This window comes from Mesoplodon bidens (genome assembly GCF_964165515.1).
Source record: "Mesoplodon bidens genome assembly, chromosome: 12".
Lineage (NCBI taxonomy): Eukaryota > Metazoa > Chordata > Mammalia > Artiodactyla > Ziphiidae > Mesoplodon > Mesoplodon bidens.
The window spans coordinates 57,378,472-57,400,867 of record NC_138168.1 but is presented as its reverse complement, the minus strand read 5'-3'; the positions used below and the strand labels follow the sequence as shown (position 1 = coordinate 57,400,867).

General features: G+C 42.7%; 1 protein-coding gene and 1 long non-coding RNA gene across 2 annotated transcripts in view; one reads left to right on the top strand and one right to left on the bottom strand.

Annotated features, from left to right (window-relative positions):
* The window catches only part of LOC308626322, a 34,590-nt gene extending 33,624 nt beyond the window's left edge, over positions 1-966 (bottom strand). Inside the window, exon 1 of the long non-coding RNA XR_014017226.1 lies at positions 888-966. This is a non-coding gene — a long non-coding RNA (uncharacterized lncRNA). The remainder of the gene's footprint in view (positions 1-887) is intronic.
* Positions 967-1,093: 127 nt separating this feature from the next.
* HDDC2 (HD domain containing 2) lies at positions 1,094-18,960 on the top strand. The gene is made up of 6 exons (XM_081251204.1): positions 1,094-1,219; positions 2,462-2,583; positions 4,434-4,536; positions 11,010-11,078; positions 15,057-15,195; positions 18,664-18,960. Exons 1-6 carry the CDS (start codon positions 1,148-1,150, stop codon positions 18,759-18,761), a joined length of 603 nt encoding a protein of 200 aa, XP_081107330.1. The 5' UTR covers positions 1,094-1,147; the 3' UTR covers positions 18,762-18,960.
* Positions 18,961-22,396: the final 3,436 nt, after the last annotated feature.

Sequence of the window (22,396 nt, the reverse complement as noted above, 5' to 3'; positions counted from 1 at the left end):
CTCTCTACTAGGATCTCGAATAGGTATCTCAACATATCCTAAACTAAACTTCGGATTCCTACCCTTCCCCACAACCTACTCTTCTTGCAGTTTTCTCTGGCTCAATACACAGCAACTCCATTCTTTCAGCTGGTCAGGCCAAAATTCGTGGAGTCATCCTTGACTCCTCTCTTTCTCTCGTGCCCCATGTCCAATCTGTCACAAATCCTGTTAGTCCTACCTTTAAATTGTACCCCAAATTTAACATCTCACCACCTTCACTACTAGAATCCTGGATTAAACCAAAATCATCTCCCCAAAGAATTACTTCAATAGACTCCTAACTGGTCTCCCAACTTCCTTCCTCCCTATACAGTCTATTTTCCATGTTACCCTCTCTCATTGAGTCCTTCAGTATGCATGTCACTAAGTGCCTTTAAAAACTGGTACCATCGGTTTTTGATAGAATTAGGACAGATAGTTGAGACAGGCCCTGACCAACTTTTGGGGATTCTTCAGCACTTGAGGTGTCAGGGGGTTGTGATTTCAACATGGAATTGTATTCACTCCCTAGCCATTTATACTAACCTCTAAAGTCCTCTAGCTATGGTTAGCCTCCAATCCTTCCAGTACTTTCGTCACTCCTAACTAATGTCTCCCTTCCAAAGCATCTTCCTTGTGCCTCTGTTAAAATGTTTATAGATTGCTCGCCTTGAAGTAGAGCTCCTTATCTCTCCCTCTAGTCAGAGGTTGAACTGCTAAAAGGCAAGGTTTTGGCGCATTATGGCATAACCTCCCTCCACCTCCTCGGCACCCCAACCCCTCTGCCCCTCCCCAAGGAACTGCAATCCCTTTAAAAGTTTGATGGAGTTCAGTTGAGCGGAGTTTAGCAAGCAAGTAATGCATACCTAGATGCTCCAAGTACAGTGCCGCTGCCTTGGATGGTGCAATGCCCAACGGCAGCCACTACGGCCAGGAAGGTGGAAGACTGGACAGAACGGTCGGAGAAAACCAGGGTGAGGAAACGGAGAAGGAGGAAGGAGAGGAGGAGAGGGAAGGAGGGGTAGGGAGGAAGAATGGGAGGAGCTCCAGTGGGAGGGGCTTCGGGGGGAGGAGCTTCGAGCGGCGGACGCGCTGCTGGCTCAGACCCGTCGGGATCGGTGGCCGCATGGCTGCGCCCATCTCGGGCCGCGGGGCCCGGGACCTGATGCAGTTCCTGCGGCTGGTGGGGCAGCTCAAGGTGAGCGGGCGCTGGGAGGGCCGCCTGGGGCCCGGGTCGCGGCTGCGCGGAGAGAGGCCGGGGCTGGCCGCGGGGCGACGAGGCTCCTGCCCCCAACCTGGCCCGAGGCCAGCCCCCTTCCTCCGTTCTCCCGGCCTCGTGGGGTCGACAGAGGAAACCCCTCCGGATGGATGCGGTCGTGCGTCCGGACCGTGGGCGGAGGAAGCAAGTGGCGGAGACTGTGTGGCCGGGTTGCTAGAGCTGACCCCAGGCCGGGAGGAGTCCGAGCCGCGCTGTTCTCTGTGTCGGCCTGGCGCTCCGATGGGGCCGGCCCAGGCGGCCTTTCGAGAGGTTTCTGGAGGGGATCCGGCGCGGTGATGTGCTAGTCCCTCTGCCCGCGTCTGCCCCGAGTACTTTTGGGGCTCACGACCCCACAACCGGCCAAGTGGGAAGATCAGAACCCATTGGTCCTGCAGGGTTTAAGTGGAGTGCTTAAAATCTGTCTCACAATTACTTATAGAAATAACAAGACTTTTTCTTTTTTTTTTTAACGGAGGATTTTATGTAGCACACACTGGAGTTACATCCCAGGGGTCGTCCTCCTGCCGGTCCACCCCTGGCCACACCCAGTTAATGATTTTGCAGAATTTCTCCAAGTTCAAAGCAGATTATCTGTTTCATGCCATTGTTTCTACAGTTCATAAAATTCTTTAGAAATGTAAACTCCGGAGTCTCACAGGATCACATCATGATATGAGTAAAAGGAAGAGTCATGACTGGTGGGTAGCATGAATTAGTTAGAGATGCCTTATCCTTTCTGCTTCAGAATTTGGAAGTCTGTCGCTTGTTCACGACGCTTTCACCACAGTGTTTTCTACTTGTGTCTAATGAGTTGTTTGAAGTAAAACTTACCAACTTTTATAGTTAGGGAAGATAAGATACTTTACAGTTTTGTTCTTATGTTTTAAGGACTTGTATATGATCTGTACATCAGTACATCGGTAACACGGAGTAACTTGACTTTTGGACTTATGTATTGTATACTTGTGAATTATTCCTCCCTCCCTCTCTCTTTCTCATTCTCTGCCCTCACTGGTTTATTTGATTCCAGAAGTTGATCATTTAGGTTAGTTAAGCGTTTTTTAATATGTACTGAAACCATGACCCAGCTTCTGTGCCCTATTCCCTGGACTTCTCTTGAATAGCACTGTAGATAGTTAAAAGACTTATTTTTATCAATTGTTTTCTGTTCATTTTTATCAGAGAGTCCCACGTACTGGCTGGGTATACAGAAATGTCCAGAAGCCAGAGAGCGTATCAGATCACATGTATAGGATGGCAATTATGGCTCTGGTGACCAAAGATGAACATCTTAACAAAGACCGGTAAGCTGTGAACTTTGGTGCCGGTTAGGGTCTGTGGGTATGCATGACTCTTCATGACTGAGGCCTGTGTCAAATTCTTGTAGCTTAGTGTATATGTCAAGAAAAATTACTTGAGGCAAACCATACAGATTCAGGATGTGGGAAGGGGCACTATATGCTGATTGCTTCGGTTGTTGTAAACTGTACTCTGGGTTTTCTCCTGGCAAGTGAAAGAGCCTGCCTTGGTCTCAAGGCAACTTAAGTGTGATGTGAGGATTTCCAGGGCCTTGAAGGTAAAGTGTCTTTTGTCTAAAATTGTATCCATACACTGTGTACCTTTATTTCACCCCTTTTCTGAATAGTAGCACGTATTTGTGAAGTGACTTTTTGAAATTGTATGTGCAGGAAAGAGCTGAGAAAGATATCCTCTCTCCCTTCAGTCAACCAACAAGTGTTTAAAATGCTTTTTTGAGGGACTTCCCTGGTGGTCCAGTGGGTAAGACTCCACGCCCAATGCAAGGGCCCTGAGTTTGATCCCTGGGTGGGGAACTAGATCCGTCATGAATGCCGCAACTAAGACCTGGCTCAGCCAAAATAAATAAATAAAAATAAAATAAAATGCTTTTTGAGCACAGGACAAACTTTCCTAGCAATACAGTATAAGATAGTAAATAAAACCCAGATGAATTACACAGGCCCAGAGTGGCTTCCATACAGAGCACAAAATAAATTAAGTTAGAAAATTTAACCGGAGAGATCACCTGTTCTTGGGTGGTCTTAATGGAGGAAGCAGAATCGGAGTTGACCTCTAAGGTGTTGATTAGGTGGAGAAGTACAAGACAGCACATAAAGAGCAGGGCAGAGAAACCAAATCTCTGATGGTAGGAAAGTAAAGGTATATTTTGGAATTGAGAAGTAAATCAAATTGATTGAAACAAAGGTCCATTAGGGAGTCTCAGGAGCCCTGTTACTCTGTAGATGGTGTAGAATTTAGGAGATTTTTGGCAGATAGTACAAGATGAGCACGGTGTCAAATGGAGAGGCACGTAAGAACAGTCTGAGATTTGAACTAGATGAGAGAGCAACTGCAGGCAGGGGCACCTGTGAGGAGGCTGTGTGGCCTTCTGCCTTGGTGATGGTGGGAACATAAAACAGAATGGCCCTCTGGGGCATTTATCTCATGAGCTGCCTTTATTATTTTGATGATGGTTATCCTAATCACTAATCATTATCACTAATAATTATAATCATTTGTTGAATAATCAACATGTTTCAGAAACATAAATGATCAAATTTAATTTTCATACCAAAGTTATGAAGTATTATTACCCCTTTTTACGGATGATAAAAATGAAGGCTGCAAAACTCAGCATTTAAAGAAATTAAGTAACTTGGCAAAGGTCACACAGCTAATAGATGTTGATTGCTGGATGCAAACTCAGATCTGTCCAACTCTACCCATTTCTCTAGAAAGGGCCTCATTTTGACATCTGACTAGTACATTGGGGAAATGATAGTTTTTGAATTTTGTATCAGTAAGTAAATGCTCTAACTAGATCACCTCCTGGTTTTTTAATCTAAAGTTATCAACCTTTTAAAGTGACATTTGAGAAACCAGCTATTTTTTTTAATTCATGCTGACAATTTCCCCTGTATTCTCATGTATTGTGCTGAATATTAACTAGCAGTTTTGATTCAGAACTGTTGCAGGCTGGCAGAATATAATTACTTTAGAAAATACTGCATTAAAATAAAATATTCTGTGAGGCTGGAGAAAGAAAACTATATTATGTAACTTCAAAGTAGTATAGAGAAGGAATCTGTAGTGAATATAATTCTGTGTAATTATTCACCATTTCTTGCCTGGTCAGATGTATACGCCTAGCCCTCGTTCATGATATGGCAGAATGCATCGTTGGGGACATAGCACCAGCAGATAACATCCCCAAAGAAGAAAAACATAGGCGAGAAGAGGTCAGTGTTGACTGTTGACTCCACAAAAGACCACCAGAAAAACCCACTGCGGAAACAAAGCTAAGTTTATTAGACCTATTGCAGTAAGGGAGAGTACCTCCTTGACAGAGTTTTAGTAGTGTCTCAGAAAGGAGGGTCAAGGGAGGGTATTTATAGAGTTTTAGGGCCTGGGCTGGAGGATGTTTGGATGCATCTTACAAGAGGAGCTACTATCTTACAAGATGGGATTGCATAGAGTTTAGGACATAATAACTTTGGGGTGGTAGGGCTGGTGAGCCAAGGTCTTAACAAGCGTCTTGAAGGGCAAGCTGTTTGCTTACTCTATTTTGGGTGGTTTACAATCTTATATTCCAGAAGTAAGGATTCCTTGGAATAAGCAGTGAATTGGTTTTACTTATTCTAAGCCTTGTTTAACACAGAGACAGGACATTTTGTTGGTTTCAGTTCTCATGGAGGGGCATAGAGGGGACCTGAACACAGAGTACAGATAGTACGTCTTTCATTAGAACAATGGAAATAGCTGGAACTTGAAGGAATTCTCCATGCTAGTTTAAGCTCTTTGGAGAGAAGTTCTATAAAGCCCAAGAATAATCATTATTATAATTAGTATTTAGTAAGTTTTAAATTAGTCCTTTGATTTAGTGGTTAAAAGTAAAGAAAAAGATTTTGTATTAGTAAAAAATGGATAACATCAATAAAACATTGTCTGCTGATTTGGACTCTAAACCAGAGTCCAGGCACAAAGAGGAAGACATATTTGAAACTGAGACTGGAAAATCCAGGAAGGTTTTTTTTTTTAAATGCTGAATGGCTGGTTCCCAATTCAGGGATTATTGCAAGCTGCTTTTATTGTAGGCCAGAGAGGTTGATCCTAAATGTCTAAGTCAACAGATCCTTCATCAAGGTGGTTTAACAGGGAAGGTGGGCTTAAATAGCTGTTCTCGGAGCTGGCGGAGGCTAGAGCTCAATAGCCAACAGCATTTTTGCCCCTCTGGAGGCAAGAAGATCTACAAGGAATCTCAGTTTAGGAGTTCCAACACACCCTAAATTATGGTAGTAAGGGGAATAGTGTAAGGAATGTGTTCTTAGTGTAAATACAGGTCCAGAACACATAAGCATCATGACAGTGTAAAAAGGGAGGAGCTAAGGAAATGTTTCTCTGTTGGAGTCTAGACTGTCCTGAATAAAGAATTCCTAGGTTGATTGGCAGGATTAACACAAAAAGAAACCAATTAGCTCAAGATACTGAGTTGCGGAGAGGAGTTAGCCCCAAACCAGAGGATGTTGGGTATTGACATATGACATAAAGAAAAAGGAGGAGGAAAAGACTCCTCAGTTATATAGCACGTTTCAGGATGTACGATAGTTTTATCCAAGGGTCAATGTATACCTTGTGGAGGAGAAATCACATACTGAAGTACCAGAGGGTGATCAGAGACCTTAGAGTGACGCAAAGGAAGAAGAGAGTGTTCCCGTAAGGCACACAGGGAATGTGAGGTTCACTCCACAGAGCAGCGAGTCAGAACCTTCTGAAGAAAAAACATTCAGTAGGAAGGATCTCCAACCACTGGAGACAGAGAAAACCTACCTCTGTCCTGACAGAAGCTGAGTCCTGGCTAGTGACACCCCCCAGAGGGGGGCATAGAGGGGACCTGACGCTCAGAGTGCTGCTGCTTCCTGGACGCCGTACGCAGGCAATGATGAAAACCCTGCCCAGCCTCATTAAACCTCCTGGCTGCTGCCCACTCCATCTGATTTACAGGAGAATAAATATCATCATCAGAAGGGACATGGGAAACATCTTAAAGAACCCCAAGTTCTTGGACAGGAAACCAAAGGCTTGGGGAGTGCTCATACTGCATTGCCTCTTCCTCTGCTAGTTAGGATTTGGGACAGAGAAAAAGATCTGGGAGGTGAACAGTTCTTTATGCAGATGGCGTTTATGAATAAGATTTGGATGTCTGAGCCATAACTTAAGATAATTAAATGAGGGTTTCTTGGCTCCTTGAGGTGGAATGCGCATACTGAAAACCAGGAAGTATCATTTGCCCAGAGGCTAGCCAACGGCATCAGAAAGGCTTTAAACCAAAGTAGGAATGGGAGGAAAAATACTTGATAAAATTGGAAGGCTGATTGTCTTGGAGGAGAGTAGGTATTAAGATGAAAGGGAGAATGAGGTGTAGAAGAGAAAATTCAGGGGGGCCAAAAGTAATACTTGTAGTCTGACTCCCCTCCTAAGCAGGATAAAATAAACTTTATATTATAACCCTAGCTGGTAAATGATGCCTGGTAGGGATCATTAAGAAGTAGTGGGCTGAAGCTTGACTCTGGAATATAGCAAGAGCAGGTTATATTCCTTTGCAAAGGGAAAACTTATTAAAACAGAAGGCAGAGTTATGATATATATGTACCTGAGAGTTAAAGTTTCTGAAGAACTAGAGGTTAAAAGGGGAAGAACCAAACTTTATCATGGGAGTAAACATGGCAAGATGGAGAAAGTGAAAACTACAGTGAACATTTTACCGAGTGCTTTTCCTGTGCCAGATAATGAGCACTTTATATATATATTAACTATTTACTCCTCACAGCAATCCTTTCAGGTAGGTATCACTATTAACCCCATTTTACAGATGAGAAACCTGAAGGACAAAGAAGCAACTTGCACAGGGTTCCACAGCTAGTAAATGGCAAGCAGGGTTTCAAACCCCATCTGAATCTACAGTTTGTCATTAACTGTTGCACTCTTCAGCCTCACCAGTGATGTGTGAGTGATGAATACTGCTTTCTGGGTGCTTGTCACAGAACTGACAGACATTTGCTGAAAGCTTCACTCAGCTCAGAACTGTAGGCAGATTCTTGACATGCCTTGCTAACAGGAAGAAGCTAGGGAAATTATCACTCTAAATCTGTGTGAACAAGACAAAACTCAGTTTAGAAGTGGGAGTGGCAGGGCTCACCATCAGGCAGGGAAAGTCTGACATCTTCAGCCATTTGTCTTGGACTTTAATGAAGTCGATTTCAGTGGCTCATTTGACAAGGTAGGCATGATTCTGTGGCATATGAGGCCAAACAAGGAATAACAACTAAGAGGTCTCAAAATGCAATTCTGATTGTATAATAACAAATGATATCAATGAGTTTAGGTCCAGAAAATCATTGCTTAATTTCAGGAAGAGAGCAAAAACATATTTGTTTGCTATGTTTAGTTTTTTAAAGACATGGTGATTTTAGTCACCAGGAAGCTTATTAATAAGTCAGTAATCATATGTGATTTCCATAAAGCCAACTCAGCCTTGGGCTGCATTTACAGAAATAGAGCATTTGGCATGATGGAAGCTTTGGTTCCATTGTGTTTCGAGGTCAGACCACATATCAATCACTGTATTCAGTGCTGGGTGCATCGCTCTGAAGGAAATAAAGTAATCCCTTGTCACAGCAGGACTTTTACGTTTATATTCTAAAAGTTTAGATTTTGATATGTCTCTGTACCTATATGTTATTCAGTTCATTCTTTTCAAACAAAAGCAATGGGCAAACTTATGTTTCTAGAATGGTGTAGAGAAAAGCGATCTATTTCTGAAGACACTATTAATTTTTGAAAGTGCAAAGTATTTTCTCAAGTATTTTGCTGAGATTTATGAAAAAGAAACAAGGGAGAATGCAGGTGCAAAATACCCTAAATTTCATACCACTAAGGCTGCTGTAATGGTACAAACGATTCAAGATGGTGATGTTAGTTACAAGAGCAGACCGTTGACACTGGCCAATATGGTTTGCTCTGGAAGTGGTTGTATTCTATAACATTTTTTTCTCCCGGTAATAAATAATTATATATACAGATATTCATATTTTTTTAATTTTTATTTTTATTGCTTTTTCCCATCTCACCATTTGATTTTATGTGAGACCTATGCCACTTTTATATACCCACTTTGCCAAAAGTGGTTCTTACAACCATATTCTTTTCAAAGAGCCTAAGCTCTAGTTAGAAGAACTGGACCAGATTAAGAGGCATAGGATGAGGATAGTGAAGGAATTGGAAGTCATTTAAGAGTAGATTGCAGACCTCATGCCCCCAAAATGTGATATTTTAGAATTTTGGAGCAACATAGAAATGAAGCAAGAGATGGGAACGAGAGGGGCTCCTGGGACTTGGAGACTAGAAATACATACTGAACACCCTCCATGCTCTCACTCTCTCATCTCTGCTTTTCTGTGGGTTTTGGCCCTCCAGGCTCTACTCGGGGCTTCTGTCTCCCAGCCTCTGCTGGACATCTCATGCAGATGGTCCCTGAGTGGCTGGTTTGAGTTACATGGCCATCCCTTGGACCAATCCCTGGTTGCAGAGATTCTGGCCCAGCTGGGCCACTGCCCACCTGTTTGGCATTGTGTTTTTATGAGGGAGGAAGGCAGAAGAGCTGGGGCTAGGCATAGTGGAAGGACTACAGGGACAATTTTCAGCTTGATGTAAGAAAGTACTTTCTACCAATGCTGCCTAAAGCCCATTTGGGTAACCTCTTGAGGTGCTAGGTTCCCACCACTGGACATGTTTGTGGAGGGAGGATAAGAAGTGGCCAGTGATACTGCTGGATGGTTTGGCTCATTACCCTTTAATGTCTCTTTTCAGTCTGTGAGTCTGTGAGCCTACGAAATGCTGCTTGTAATTTCCTTTATGTTAATAACAATATCTGCCCATTTGTGTAGTGCTTTACATTCTGCAATAAAAACATTTTAACAATAAAAAATGAACATAATGGTATACAAAAAATTTCTTTGAGATTTGTAATTCACTGATACTTTCCTATTCTCCCCACACTCAGGTTTGTTTTGAACTCTAGTATACTTATGGTTGAAATTCATGTGGGCATCTTGCGATTCATCCACAAGATGTAAAATCCATAAAACTCTTAGAGGAAAACATAGGCAGAACACTTTATGAAATAAATCACAGCAAGATCCTTTTTGACCCACCTCCTAGAGTAATGGAAATAAAAACAAAAATAAGCAAATGGGACCTAATGAAACTTAAAAGCTTTTGCACAGCAAAGGAAACCATAAACAAGACGAAAAGACAACCCTCAGAATGGGAGAAAATATTTGCAAATGAAGCAACTGACAAAGGATTAATCTCCAAAATATACAAGCAGCTCATGCAGCTCTATATCAAAAAAAAACAACCCAATCCAAAAATGGGCAGAAGACCTAAATAGACATTTCTTCAAAGAAGATATACAGATTGCCAACAAACACATGAAAGGATGCTCAACATCACTAATCATTAGAAAAATGCAAATCAAAACTACAATGAGATATCATCTCACACCAGTCAGAATGGCCATCATCAAGAAATCTAGAAACAATAAATGCTGGAGAGGGTGTGGAGAAAAGGGAACCCTCCTGCACTGTTGGTGGGAATGTAAATTGATACAGCCACTATGGAGAACACTATGGAGGTTCCTTAAAAAACTAAAAATAGAACTACCATATGACCTAGCAATCCCACTACTGGGCATATATCCTGAGAAAACCATAATTCAAAAAGAGTCATGTACCACAGTGTTCATTGCAGCTCTATTTACAATAGCCAGGACATGGAAGCAACCTAAGTGTCCATCGACAGATGAATGGTTAAGGACTATGTGGCGCATATATACAATGGAATATTACTCAGCCATAAAATGAAACGAATTTGAGTTATTTGTAGTGAGGTGGATGGACCTAGAGTCTGTTATACAGAGTAAAGTAAGTCAGAAAGAGAAAAACAAATACCATATACTAACACGTAGACATGGAATCTAAAAAACAAAAAATGGTTCTGACGAACTTAGGAGCAGGACAGGAATAAAGATGCAGGTGTAGAAAATGGACTTGAGGACACGGGGAGGGGGAAGGGTAAGGGTAAGCTGGGACAAAGTGAGAGAGTGGCATGGACATATATACACTAGCAAATGTAAAATAGATAGCTAGTGGGAAGCAGCCGCAAAGCACAGGGAGATCAGCTCGGTGCTTTGTGACTACCTAGAGGGGTGGGATAGGGAGGGTGGGAGGGAGATGCAAGAGGGAGGGGATATGGGGATATATGTATATGTATAGCTGATTCACTTTGTTATACAGCAGAAACTAATACAACATTGTAAAGCAATTGTACTCCAATAAAGATGTTAAAAAAAAAAAAGATGTAAACTCCTTGGCCTCGCTTCTGATATTTCTGTAATCATTTCACACCCTCCTCATTGTCCTTATTTGTGTCTGGTGTGCTGTAGGCCACAAAATAAGTGCTCGTGAATAAATACATATGAACAAATACATTTATTTAATGTACACAACTGCCCTCCTTGTAAGCCTAAATATTGTCCAATATTCTGCTGCCCCTTTGGGAGTTATTTGTAAGAGTTTGAGTCCATTATTTGGCATTTGTAGATGAGTTGTTAAATAAATGTGAATATGATTAAAGTAACGATTTGATATTTCAGGAAGCTATGAAGCAGCTAACCCAGCTCCTCCCAGAGGATCTCAGAAAAGAGCTCTATGAACTTTGGGAAGTAAGTATATCTGATGGGTTGCTTTTTATTGTAACTGAATTTATGTGGCTCATCAGTGTTTTATTTGACTTAGACTATCTCAATAAGCTGTCTCCAACTTGTTGCTTTTTCAGTCGTGTCAGTTTCTCACCTCCTAGCTGCTGCAGGAACTTCTCAGGACTAATAGTAATTTTTCTTCCAATTTCCCTTGTCACCGTAAAGCCTGGTGCGGATACTGACTCACAGCCCCTGGATTTCCTGATGCATGGCTCTCAGCCTCCACCCTGTCAACCTCACCCCCCCCCCAACCCCCGTCTCTGGTCCTTGAAAGGAACGTAGGCTTTGGGGTAGTTCAGAACTGGGTTCCCACCTCACTCACCACTTCCTGGCTCAGTGACCTTGGGCTCCTTCCCCTCCCTGAGTCAGTGGCCCATCTCTGAAACCATTAAGGGGTGTTAGGGCTGAGTGAGGTCAAGGCCAGGGGCTGCCATGGAGCCCAGCGCAGAACGTGGGCTCTGTGGGTGCTCAGCCCCTCCCTGGTGCTGCGGAGAGCGAGGACTGCCAAGGCGGTGGGCCGGAGGGAGGGGGCGGAAAGAGCCCGGCAGACTCTCGTGCTGCCACTGCTCCCCCTCCTGGTGCTGTTTTCCAGCTGTGAAGGGAAAACGACAAACAGACCCCTGCCTACTGCAGTTTCTCACTTCCCTCCAGCCCCACTGACCCTCCCTTGCTTGAGCCTCTAGCCCCACCCCTTATGTTTGGGTAGCCCCGCCTCTCACTCTCACTTTTCACATTTCCTTCAAAGCCCTGCTCCCTCCTCCTGTCTTCTGAACCTGACCTTCCACCTTTTCTTTCACCCCCTAAAACTCATATGTACCTCCAAATAAGACCTTATTTAGAACTAGGATTCTTACAGAGGTAATCAAGTTAAAGTGAGGTCATTTGGGTGGGGTGCTTTTCCAATATGACTGGTGTCCTTATAAAAAGGGGAGTCTGGATGTAGAGACACACATATTGGAAGAATACCATGTGAGCATGATGAAGGCCATCTGTAAGCCAAGGACAGAGGCCTGAAGCAGTTCCTTCCCTCACAGCCCTCAGAAGGAACCAACCCTGCAAATACCTTGATTTCCAATTCCCAGCCTCCAGAACTGGGAGATAATAAATTTCTGTTGCTTAAGCCACCCGGTTTGTGGTACTTTTTACAGCAGCCTTAGAAAACTAATTCTCTCTCTCTTTCTTCCTCTTTCCCTGATACTGTGCAGTGGCTACTTTATTATATTCTTCATTATTTTTTAAATTATCTCTATATTCTCTCTCTTTGGCTCTTTACTGTATCTGTTAGAGTTTTGTACGGGTATAAGCTGAAAGAAAGCCTGTTTCCAACTCCCTTATTTTATGGATAAGAAGACTGGAGACTAAAGCTTTGCCTTGCCCAAGGTCTCTTAGCTAGCTGGTGACAAAGCAAGGCCACAAGCCTGCCTCCTAACTCAGCATTTTCTTTATGTCATTATGCTGTATGTTAATTAATTGAACAAGCATTTATAGTTCTTTTGTATTCATGATACTGTGTCAGTTACTTACTATTAATTGTAAGAGACCCTTGGTTTCCAGGGGCTGCTGTAACAAATTACCATGAACTCGGATGGCTTAAAACAACAATGTATTGTCTCACAGTTTCGGAGGCCAGAAGTCCAAATCAAGGTGTTGGCAGGGCCATGCTCCCTGAAGGCTCTGGAGGAGGATCCTTCCTTGCCTCTCCCTAGCTTCTGCTGAGTGCATCTTCCGGCTTTGACATCCTTGCCTTCTGAATACGTTGTTCGAGTCCCTGCCTCCTTAGTCAAGTGATGTTCTTCCTGTGTCTGTATCTGTGCCCAGATTTCCCTCTCGTAAGGATGTCGGTCATTGGATTAACGTCCATCCTCATCCATTATGACTTTATCTTAATTTGATTACATCTGCAAAGACCCTATTTCCAAATAAGGTTACATTCGTACGTTACAGGTAGACATGATTTTGTGGGAACACTATTCAACAGAGAACAGACTCTCATATTAACTTATGCATGTTTTAGATTCATGTATATTGGCTTCAATACCAGATTTCCAAGGTTCAAATTACTGGCTCCTCTGTGTACTAGCTGTGTGATCTTGGGCAACTTACTGAACCCCTCTGTGTCTCAATTTCCTCATCTATAAAATGGTACTAATAGTAGTATACCTATTTTATAGGGTTGCATGGCAATCAAATGAATATATGTAAAGCAGTTAGAACATTGCCTGACACACAGTACACTCTATTTTTCTGTCTCCAGTCCATATGTTCTGATTTTGATTTAGGAAAATAGGGTCATTCTGTACCCAGGGAACTTAGTACTGGTTATATAGAAAATGGCAGTTGATTGATTTCTGAAATGTTAATCACTGCTATTCACAACTGTAAATAGCTATCAGCCCAGAGGGTCACATCTAGTTAAAGCAATTAAATATCCTTGATTATAATTTATCTTTTACCATAGAAGTGTGAAGTCAAATTTTAGTAAGTCAAGGGAGAAAACATTTTCATTTTATTCCTCGAAGTATCACAGAAAGATATCCGCCCTACCACCTGCATTTTGCTTTAAAGCAATAACCCTTTGAATCCCAAGGCAAAGCAAGAGGTGCTCCCTGCCATATGCTGAATGCCTGGCACACTCACCTGCCCTTGGATTGTTTCCCAACATACAGCTGAAGATACTGTTGGGTTAACAAGTACGCCTTAAAAAAGCCTCTCTCTGTTCTATCCTTTGAAGTACAAGTGCAGTATTTTGGTGGGTAGTTTCATATACAGCAACATGAGGGTCCTGGGTCCCAGAGGGAGAGTCACTAGGAGGTGGGAAAGGGGAACACATAAAAAACAAACTTTATATAAGTCAGTACTTCATGTAGGGCCAATCTTTCCCCAAGGGAGAGGGAGGTAACCATTGATCTTCCTCTCCTTTCCTCTCTTTCTCTTTCCTTCGGTCCTCCATGTTGAGAACCTGGAACTTGTATCTCTTTCCTGCTTGAAATCCTCATCCTTCTGTTGTTCTGAAAACCCCAATCAGAGCTGCATCTAATAAAAACCAAGAAATCTTCAGTGATTCACATCACATCACCCTGCTGAGAAAGCATGACAGGTTCATTATCTGAACAGAGGGTGGAATTACAAATGAGAACTTGGCAGGGAAATCAGTTGGGAATACTTTGGTCTTAATAGAAGAATGGTTCTATATAGTATTAATTGGGACTGGTGGTTTTGTGACATGTGTCATGCACTAAGAAGCAGACTGCCTCTCATTTCTGGTCTGCACTGAGGAGGGAGGGAACAAAGGGAAGAGGAAAGGTAAAAAAGCCACTTCCCGTCCCCTACCTTCACCGCCTCCCTGCCACCAACACATGCACATACCCGTGGCATGAAGAGTTCTCAGACCCTGGCTGTATCCTCAAGAGTCATAACCCGTAGGGACTTGATTAACTCCTCCCTGTTTGGAAAGCAAGGACAGAGATTTCCATTGTAGAGTGGTAACCGAAATTAAATGAGAAAGCTAGAAATTCACTTCAAAAGGAAACGCGACATTAAATGGAGAGGGAAATAATTTGAGAAGCGTAAGATGAAATATTAGCTTGAAGTTGAAAAGACCTGCTCTACTCAGGTGGATTAAAGAATAATGATCTTGAAGATAAGTTACTAAACAGGAAGGAAAATGCTTGGAAGTGTCCATGTGAACACATGAGGCCTCTCAGGCATCGGGTGGAATAGATGGAGCTGTGAGCACCGCCTTCCCACATACAGCGCCGCTGTTAAGCTGTGGAATTGCAGGTGACTAGTCTCTGTGATGGGTTTGTATGCAGTGGAGAAATGTGGCCAGTGCAGAATGTGCTTTTAGCTGTGACTCTGATTTCAGGTACCAGAATGAGAATTTTCCTGGAATAACCTATCATGCAGCCCTAATCATGTGGCTTTAATTGTCCCTTTACTTAGGAATATGAGACCCAATCTAGTGCAGAAGCTAAATTTGTGAAGCAGCTGGACCAATGTGAAATGATTCTTCAGGCTTCTGAATATGAAGACCTTGAGAACAAACCTGGGAGACTGCAGGACTTCTACGATTCCACAGCAGGTACGCAATGCTGTTTTCAATAAGCATCACTTTAGTTTGGGTTAATTTACTCTTAGTGTATATAATGTTAGTCATAACATTATATTATATATCCACTGTTGTTACCCTCCTCTGACACTTTCGTATGGAGCATCTAAGAAGCAAATGGTGGGATTTATGGTATGAGGTGACCTAGTGCACAAGAGCATTGCTGCCCTGGAGGCTGAGCGCCAGGTTCACATCACACATACTAGCTGTGTGCTTCCAGGCAGTCTCCTGACCTCTCTGAGAAATGGAAATCATAATACCCTGCTTAAGACATAGGCTGGTTTTGAGATTCAAGAGAGATAATATATGTCAAATGCATTATAATATGTAAGTGCTTTATAGATGTCAGGTCATGTTAAGGTGGAGGTAGAAATAGAGACTTAAAAAGAGAAAACTCCAAACAGCTGAAGTCACCGTCGTCATGTTAGCTCTTCAGAGCACAGGCCTAGAGTCAAACTGCATGGGTTTGAATCCTGCTTCTGCCACATACAATTTATGTAACTTCCAGTAAATTAATACTTAACCTAGCTCTGGGCCTTCGTTTCCTTATTTTTAACTTGAGGATAATTACAAAATCTACTTTATAGGGTTATTTGAGGATATATGTGAAGTGCTTAGAATAATGGCTGGCAATAAGCCTTAGCTATCTTCTTTTTTTTTTTTTTTTTTTTTTGCGGTACGCGGGCCTCTCACTGTTGTGGCCTCTCCCGTTGCGGAGCACAGGCTCCGGATGCGCAGGCTCAGCAGCCATGGCTCACGGACCCAGCCGCTCCGCGGCATGTGGGATCTTCCCGGACCGGGGCACGAACCCGCGTCTCCTGCATCGGCAGGCAGACTCTCAACCACTGCGCCACCAGGGAAGCCCGCTAGCTTAATTTTGATTCAGCTTCTAGAGTGAGGCACCAGGTGCACTGACCGCTGGTGTTCATGTTGCTGCCTGGAGTAGAACTCCATCTCTTCCCTGGGAGTTCTTCAGGCTCAGCTCAGCCTCCATCTCCCCTGAGAATACTGTTAGCGATGATTTTGGGGGGACCTCTCTGGACCCTTTTGTGACCTCATCAAGTAGAGGAAAGTCCCAGCTCCAAAATACGCTCCAAAATATGATTTGCTTTGTAATGAAGTTGATTTGATTTTCCTTCTCTCTTTTCCAGCCCCACTACCTCTGCCCTAGACAAGGCCCTCATTATTTCTGTATTGGACTGTTGTTATAACCACCTAATTTAATCTGCTAGGCTCATGAGTTCATCCTGCCTGTCTCAGTGCTTTCCTCCTTTGTAGATATAGGTATCATCACCTCTTTGTTTTTTAAATGTTTGTGGCTTTCCTCTTCCTTAAAAATAAAATCTTGACAATTTTTAAGTCATCTGAACAGCTCTGCAGGCTAAGGCCACTCAGCTGTCTGGTTTCCTCTCCTGATCTTCCCTGTCACAGCTGAGCGTTCCCTTCTTTTTGCTCAATCTGCCCTTGGTCTGCAGCTTGCCTTAGCATTGTCACAGTCTGACTTGCATTCTCCGTAATGATGTTCCTCGTTGGGTTTCTTTCCAAAACCCCACTTGCCCACCCCACCCTATCGTAAGCTGTTTGAGGGCTGAGACCAACCAGCTTTGTCTTATCTGTCCTTGATATAGGTGATGCTCAAAATGTTTGACTTTGGTTCAATGGAATAATGTTGTAAACCAGGGGTCAGCCAACTCTAGCCCGTGGGCCAAACTGGCTGCTGCTTGTTTCTATCAATAAAGCTTTACTGAAACAGCCATGCTCTTTCTTTCTCTGTTGTCTATACTGCTTTCATGATACAGCAGCAGAGCTGAGTAGTTGGCAGCAAAGACCAAATAGTTCACAAAACCTAAAATATTTACTATCTGACTCTTTACCAAAAAACATTTGACCAATGATTGGGTTACTAGATAGCATATTTCCCCAATAAGGTAATAAAAATATGTCATGTTTATGTTGTTCTTTGCATTTTAATACTATTATCTTCTATTTTGGTACATTCACAATGAAAAATAGAAAATGAAACATGAGAATACTAGTACAATCAAAAACTATGGGAGCTGGAAGGTCATCTGGTTTAAACTCCATGTTTTATTGAGGAAGAAACTTGAGCCTGGAAAGAGGGTGATGTGCCCACAGCTGAGCTGAGATTAAGATTCACTGCACTTTGCACTCTGGTGCACTATCTCTAGGAAAAAAATTAGTAAACTTAAACAGTATAAATGATGTAAGAAATGATTTCTTACCATTTCTTGCCCTGGTTTGGACCAGGGTAGTAATGGTAGAAAAAAGTAAGAAGTCAGATTCTGGATATATATTGAGTATAGAGTCGATAGGATTTGTGTATGGGGTGTTTATAAGAGGAGTCTGAGGATTTTGGACTTTCCACTAGACAGGAAAGATGGGGGAAGAATAGGTTTGGAGGAAGAAAATCAGGGGTCCCAGAAGCCAAGGGAAGAAAGTGTTTCAAGAGGCAGGAGTAGCCGTCAGATTTAGCAACATGGAGCTGATCGGTGTCCTTGGTAAAAGCAGCTTTGGTGGAATGATGGTAAGTCTGACAGCATGACTTTTACACAGTGGGGCAGAGGGTGGCCTGGAAGCAGCGAGGAGCGTGGAGGACAAGCCCTGGCCTGGTGGGAGGAGCTGCATGAGACAGAAGACAGCCACGGCTGGAGGGGCTGCAGAGAAAGCTGTATCCTCAGGACGAGTAGGTGTCAGGGCAAGAAAGTGAAGGGGACATTCAGAGAAGAGATTGAGCATAGCGAATCAATGGACTAGAGTTAACTGTGGCATGAAGAGCAAGCAACAAAAGGCAGTGGCAAGAGAAGACAGGGAAGAAGGGACGGTGGGTTTAACACCCCCCCACCCCCACCGCGTGCTAGCCACCACCCACCTAAGATAGCTCAGAACGTGGTTGCTGCCCAGGGTAGAAGCCCAGAGGGTGCCAAGGAGCCAGGAAGACAGCACAGACTAGCTGGTTTCATTGTAGATGTTTGCACTCTTGTTTGCATCCTGGGACAGCCCAGACCCCCTGGCCTTCCTATCAGGCTTTTCATATGCAGGTGCATTGTTCCCCACAACTAATTGCAGATTCAGAATGGACAGTGATTGTTCTCAGTTCTCTGGCCGCCATCCTCCCTGAGTTGCCCTGGAGTTCCTGGTAGGGGTATTCGGAGGCTGCCTGGTGAGGTTTTCCCCAGCTCTGCCTGAGCTGTAGTTCTTTGCCTGATTCTCACCCTTACGCTTGATAGCACCTGGGGTGATGTAGCGTAAGCTCCGAGTAGTTGCCTTTGGCCTCTCTCCAGGACCTGGAATCTTACTCTGCGTTGGAGTGAAGTATGGGTCAGATCACAAAATCGAGCTCCTGACAAGCCCTAGGATCCAACTGGAGAAACTGATGTATTCACTTGTCATTATCTTTTTCCCTATCTTCTTGCATTGCAGGAAAGTTCAGTCACCCTGAGATAGCCCAGCTTGTTTCTGAACTTGAGGCAGAAAGAAACGCTAACATAGCTGCCGCCGCCAGTGAGCCACACTCGTGAGATGCACTCCTGTAACAAACATTTTATTCTTATGTTTCATGGTATTGTGTTTTGCCCCTGTTGGTCTGTTGATTCCCCAGATGTGTCTGTTTATTTTCAATTGCCTGGACTCCAGCAAGAAACGTGATACAATTTGGACAGTAAAAGAAGCTACAGAACAGGGTGTGGTCCTGAAAATGCCATGGATGAAGACTTGGAGGGGGGGCGCTTTTTATGAACTGAATAAATAAATTTTTAAAGCCTTAAACTTTGGAATATTTATTACTGATTTTAAGTCATCTTATTCTGAGTTAATAACCTACCTCCCTGAAGGCCAGATTCGTTGAACAATAGAAAATTTAATTATGATTGCTTTTAAGAAGATTCTTCAGCTGGCTTAGTGATAAGGATCGAGGAAAGACAAAAGTATCATAATGCATTCTCCCATCAGATGAAAGGTTGCTTTATTCAGATTCTGCAGCCAGATTTTTAATTCACTATGATCTGCTTTAGGTCCCTGATCATAGACTTGTAAACCTGGTAACTGGTTCTGCCCGCGTCACCCTCAGTCCTTTCTCTCATTTGGGGATATAAATCTGGGCATGCGGCCTCAAATGGCATTTCTCTTCCTGTTTTTCCCTGGTTGATTTATATTCTTCAGACCTTGATGATAAGAATATTTATCACCAGATGAGAAATATATGAGTTATTACTGGGTCACGGGACCTTATGGAGAGAACACATCAGACCCGACTTCTTCCCCTCATTTCCCTTTCATAGGGTAAGTAATCTGCCCGCTTGCCTTTACATGTTGCACAGCCACTGAACGGTGAGGAAAGGAAGGCTATCCATGCAAACCTGCTCAGTAGTTTGGTGGGAGCATGATGCCTGTCCCTTTAATTCAGATGTCAGTTTCCATTTGAAGAAGGCCTAAAAAGGCTGGCATGGTGAGAATCCTAGGCACCATTTCTTTGGAAACTCTTTGCAGTATCCATGGATACCCAATCTGCCGGAAGCAAGGTGCATGATCTCTTTAGCAGCAACACGAATGTGTACATAGAGCTGATCTGCATTGAAAAGAGCAGTGCTGCTCTGCACTGAAATGCTGCTGCATCACAGCAACAGTATGTAAAAAGCAGTAAATAGTTGAAAGTCAGCAAAGTCTGGTTATTAATTGGAGATACGGTTAAGAAGAAAACAACTATATCTATCAGTGTTTTGGAGTTTTTTCTCCTGGCATGAAAACATGCACACAAAATAACCCTTGATAAAGTTCAAATATTTATAACCAGAAGATTTTCTGTGGCCCTGGAGTTTGATTCGGGTTGTTTGCCTGCTGTAATTTTCATAAATCCACACAGAGACTCTCGAAGTCTTTACTGGGTCAGACTTAATACTGGTCACAATCATTATCTCAGTTTTCCATTTACCTACCAAATGAGGGTTCACACTTAGTCCTAAACCTTCCTTATTGGGCTAATTAATTTAAAAACAAAATGTAATGGTGTTGTAAATAAAATATCCTTTAATAAGAACAAAATGAAGATCAGTAAAAGAAGATAGCTATTGCATTCACCAGCCAATGTCTACAAATAGTTAAGCATTATCAATCTAATGTTTTTTTCTTCTTAGATACCTGTGCTACTTGTCTGGAACTGGTCTTCTGAATAACAAACCCTAGAACTATGTTGTCGAGTAAATAATTATTCTTGGGTTGAACTGTTGGTTCGCAGACTGGCTCCCCTACACGGAGGGCAAGGAGAGACTGCAGAAGAGGCAGCCACTCCAGCTTAGTAGGTGGCCAGTTCATAAGCAAGGCAACTTACGTATGCAGCTTGTCTGGGGCGGCCTCAAGACAAGATCTCTGCACTCGCCTGTCAGAATCTTGAGTTTATATAGAAGGTTTAACTGGCTTCAGTCAGTCATGTGTACCGTCCAGATGGTCTCAACCATTACCGTCTCAAGGCAGCATCCTTGAAACAGCTCCTAGTGTGGGAATGGTAGGTGGAACACACATTACACGCACAGGGATGGGGGTGAGTAGGCTCCAATTGCCTGGGCCCAGCTCTCTGGTCAGCTGGTGGTCACATCCTCCTGATGACCTCCTCCAACATGAACTCAACAAAAACATAACTCTTTGTTACCTCTTGGTAATGAGGAAGAGACTACCCCGCACTCAAAAAGAGGAGCATTTGGAAGGGTTGGTCTGCAGGGGGCACCTCAGGCTAGTTCTCCCTGCCTGGTCCCTGGGGCTGATCCCGGTCGGGTGGAGGCGGGGGTGGTTCTATCTCCAAAACAATTCCTTGTTTTCCCATTGTCTGTGGGCTACCATTTCCCTAGCTCTTCTGTAATTCTCAATGCCCTTATATTTAACAAATACTAATTCTAACAGAATGGCCAACCTGTTCATCTTAAAGTCTTGTAACATATGCTCTGGGATAAATGACTAACGAAGTGCCTTGGGAAGAGAATCCTCTGTACCCAGAATTTTTATTTAAGTAACTTGCCAGTCTTTATAGACAAAAGTGAGATTGGGGATGACTTCTATGGGAGACTTAGGATTATGTTATTTGTGGTTTGCCTTGATATATATACTCTTTATGGTAGAAACAAAGTAGAAATGTAGAATAAAGAATTTTACCATTTTTAAATTAAGATTATCAAAAATAACTAAGATTTTGCCAAATATAGTTTGAAATTATATTTCAACGCCAGGTTTGAAGAAATTGCTTTACATATATTTAAATCACTTTCTAACCTTATCACCGCCTTCCTTTATTGTACCCATCCACACTCCAATTTAATAAAAAGTGAGAGAAGAGGCTTGGGGTTAAAGTTCACAACCTTATGCACCATTTTACAGTGAAGTTCAACAACTTTCAAGCTGATGGGTAATTTTGGAACAATGCACTGTGGCAGAAGAGCCACTTAGATTCCCAGAGTTCTCTTCACGTTGACCACTGTGAGTGTCATGGCTTATCAGGGCAGTTTGTTCTGTTGTCTATGGTTCAAGAGCAGATTTATAAGAAAATGTGTAATTTAGGGAAAGATACAGATTGCTTTGCTGACATGACCTACCGATAGTCATAGTCTACGAGATACGAGTTTAAGATAAATTTGCAGTGTAAATTTCTGAATATTTTCCATCAAAGCAACAGGATTTAAAAAGTAATGAATGGTTAAATTACAGAATGGCTTACTTAAAAAAAAGTTTATTTTGTAATCACAATTCACATTGGAATTTTCAATTATTCAGATGCACTTTTGGTATCATACATGTGGCATTTCGTATACCTGGCTGGCCTGACCTGAAGTCGTTTTGATTTGTTAGCAAAAGGCTATGTCCATTGTGTGCAAATACCGTTCAGTACTTGTGGAACACTTTAAACTACTACATGTAAACTAAGCCCAGCTGGACAAAATAGGGCAACTCAGCGGCCAGTCAAGTTGGGACACACTTGCCTGTGCAAAGTCAGGGAGACACGAGCAGCTCCTGAGTGATTAAACAGTGAGAAGATGAGACCTACCAACAACAACTTATTTAATTATTCTACTCACACATCTCATGACAAAAGGAAAAAAGATATGTCATGGCCATTATATCGCTCCCAGATCAGAGGGCATAATTTTAATTAAAAACAAATTTTTCAATTAAT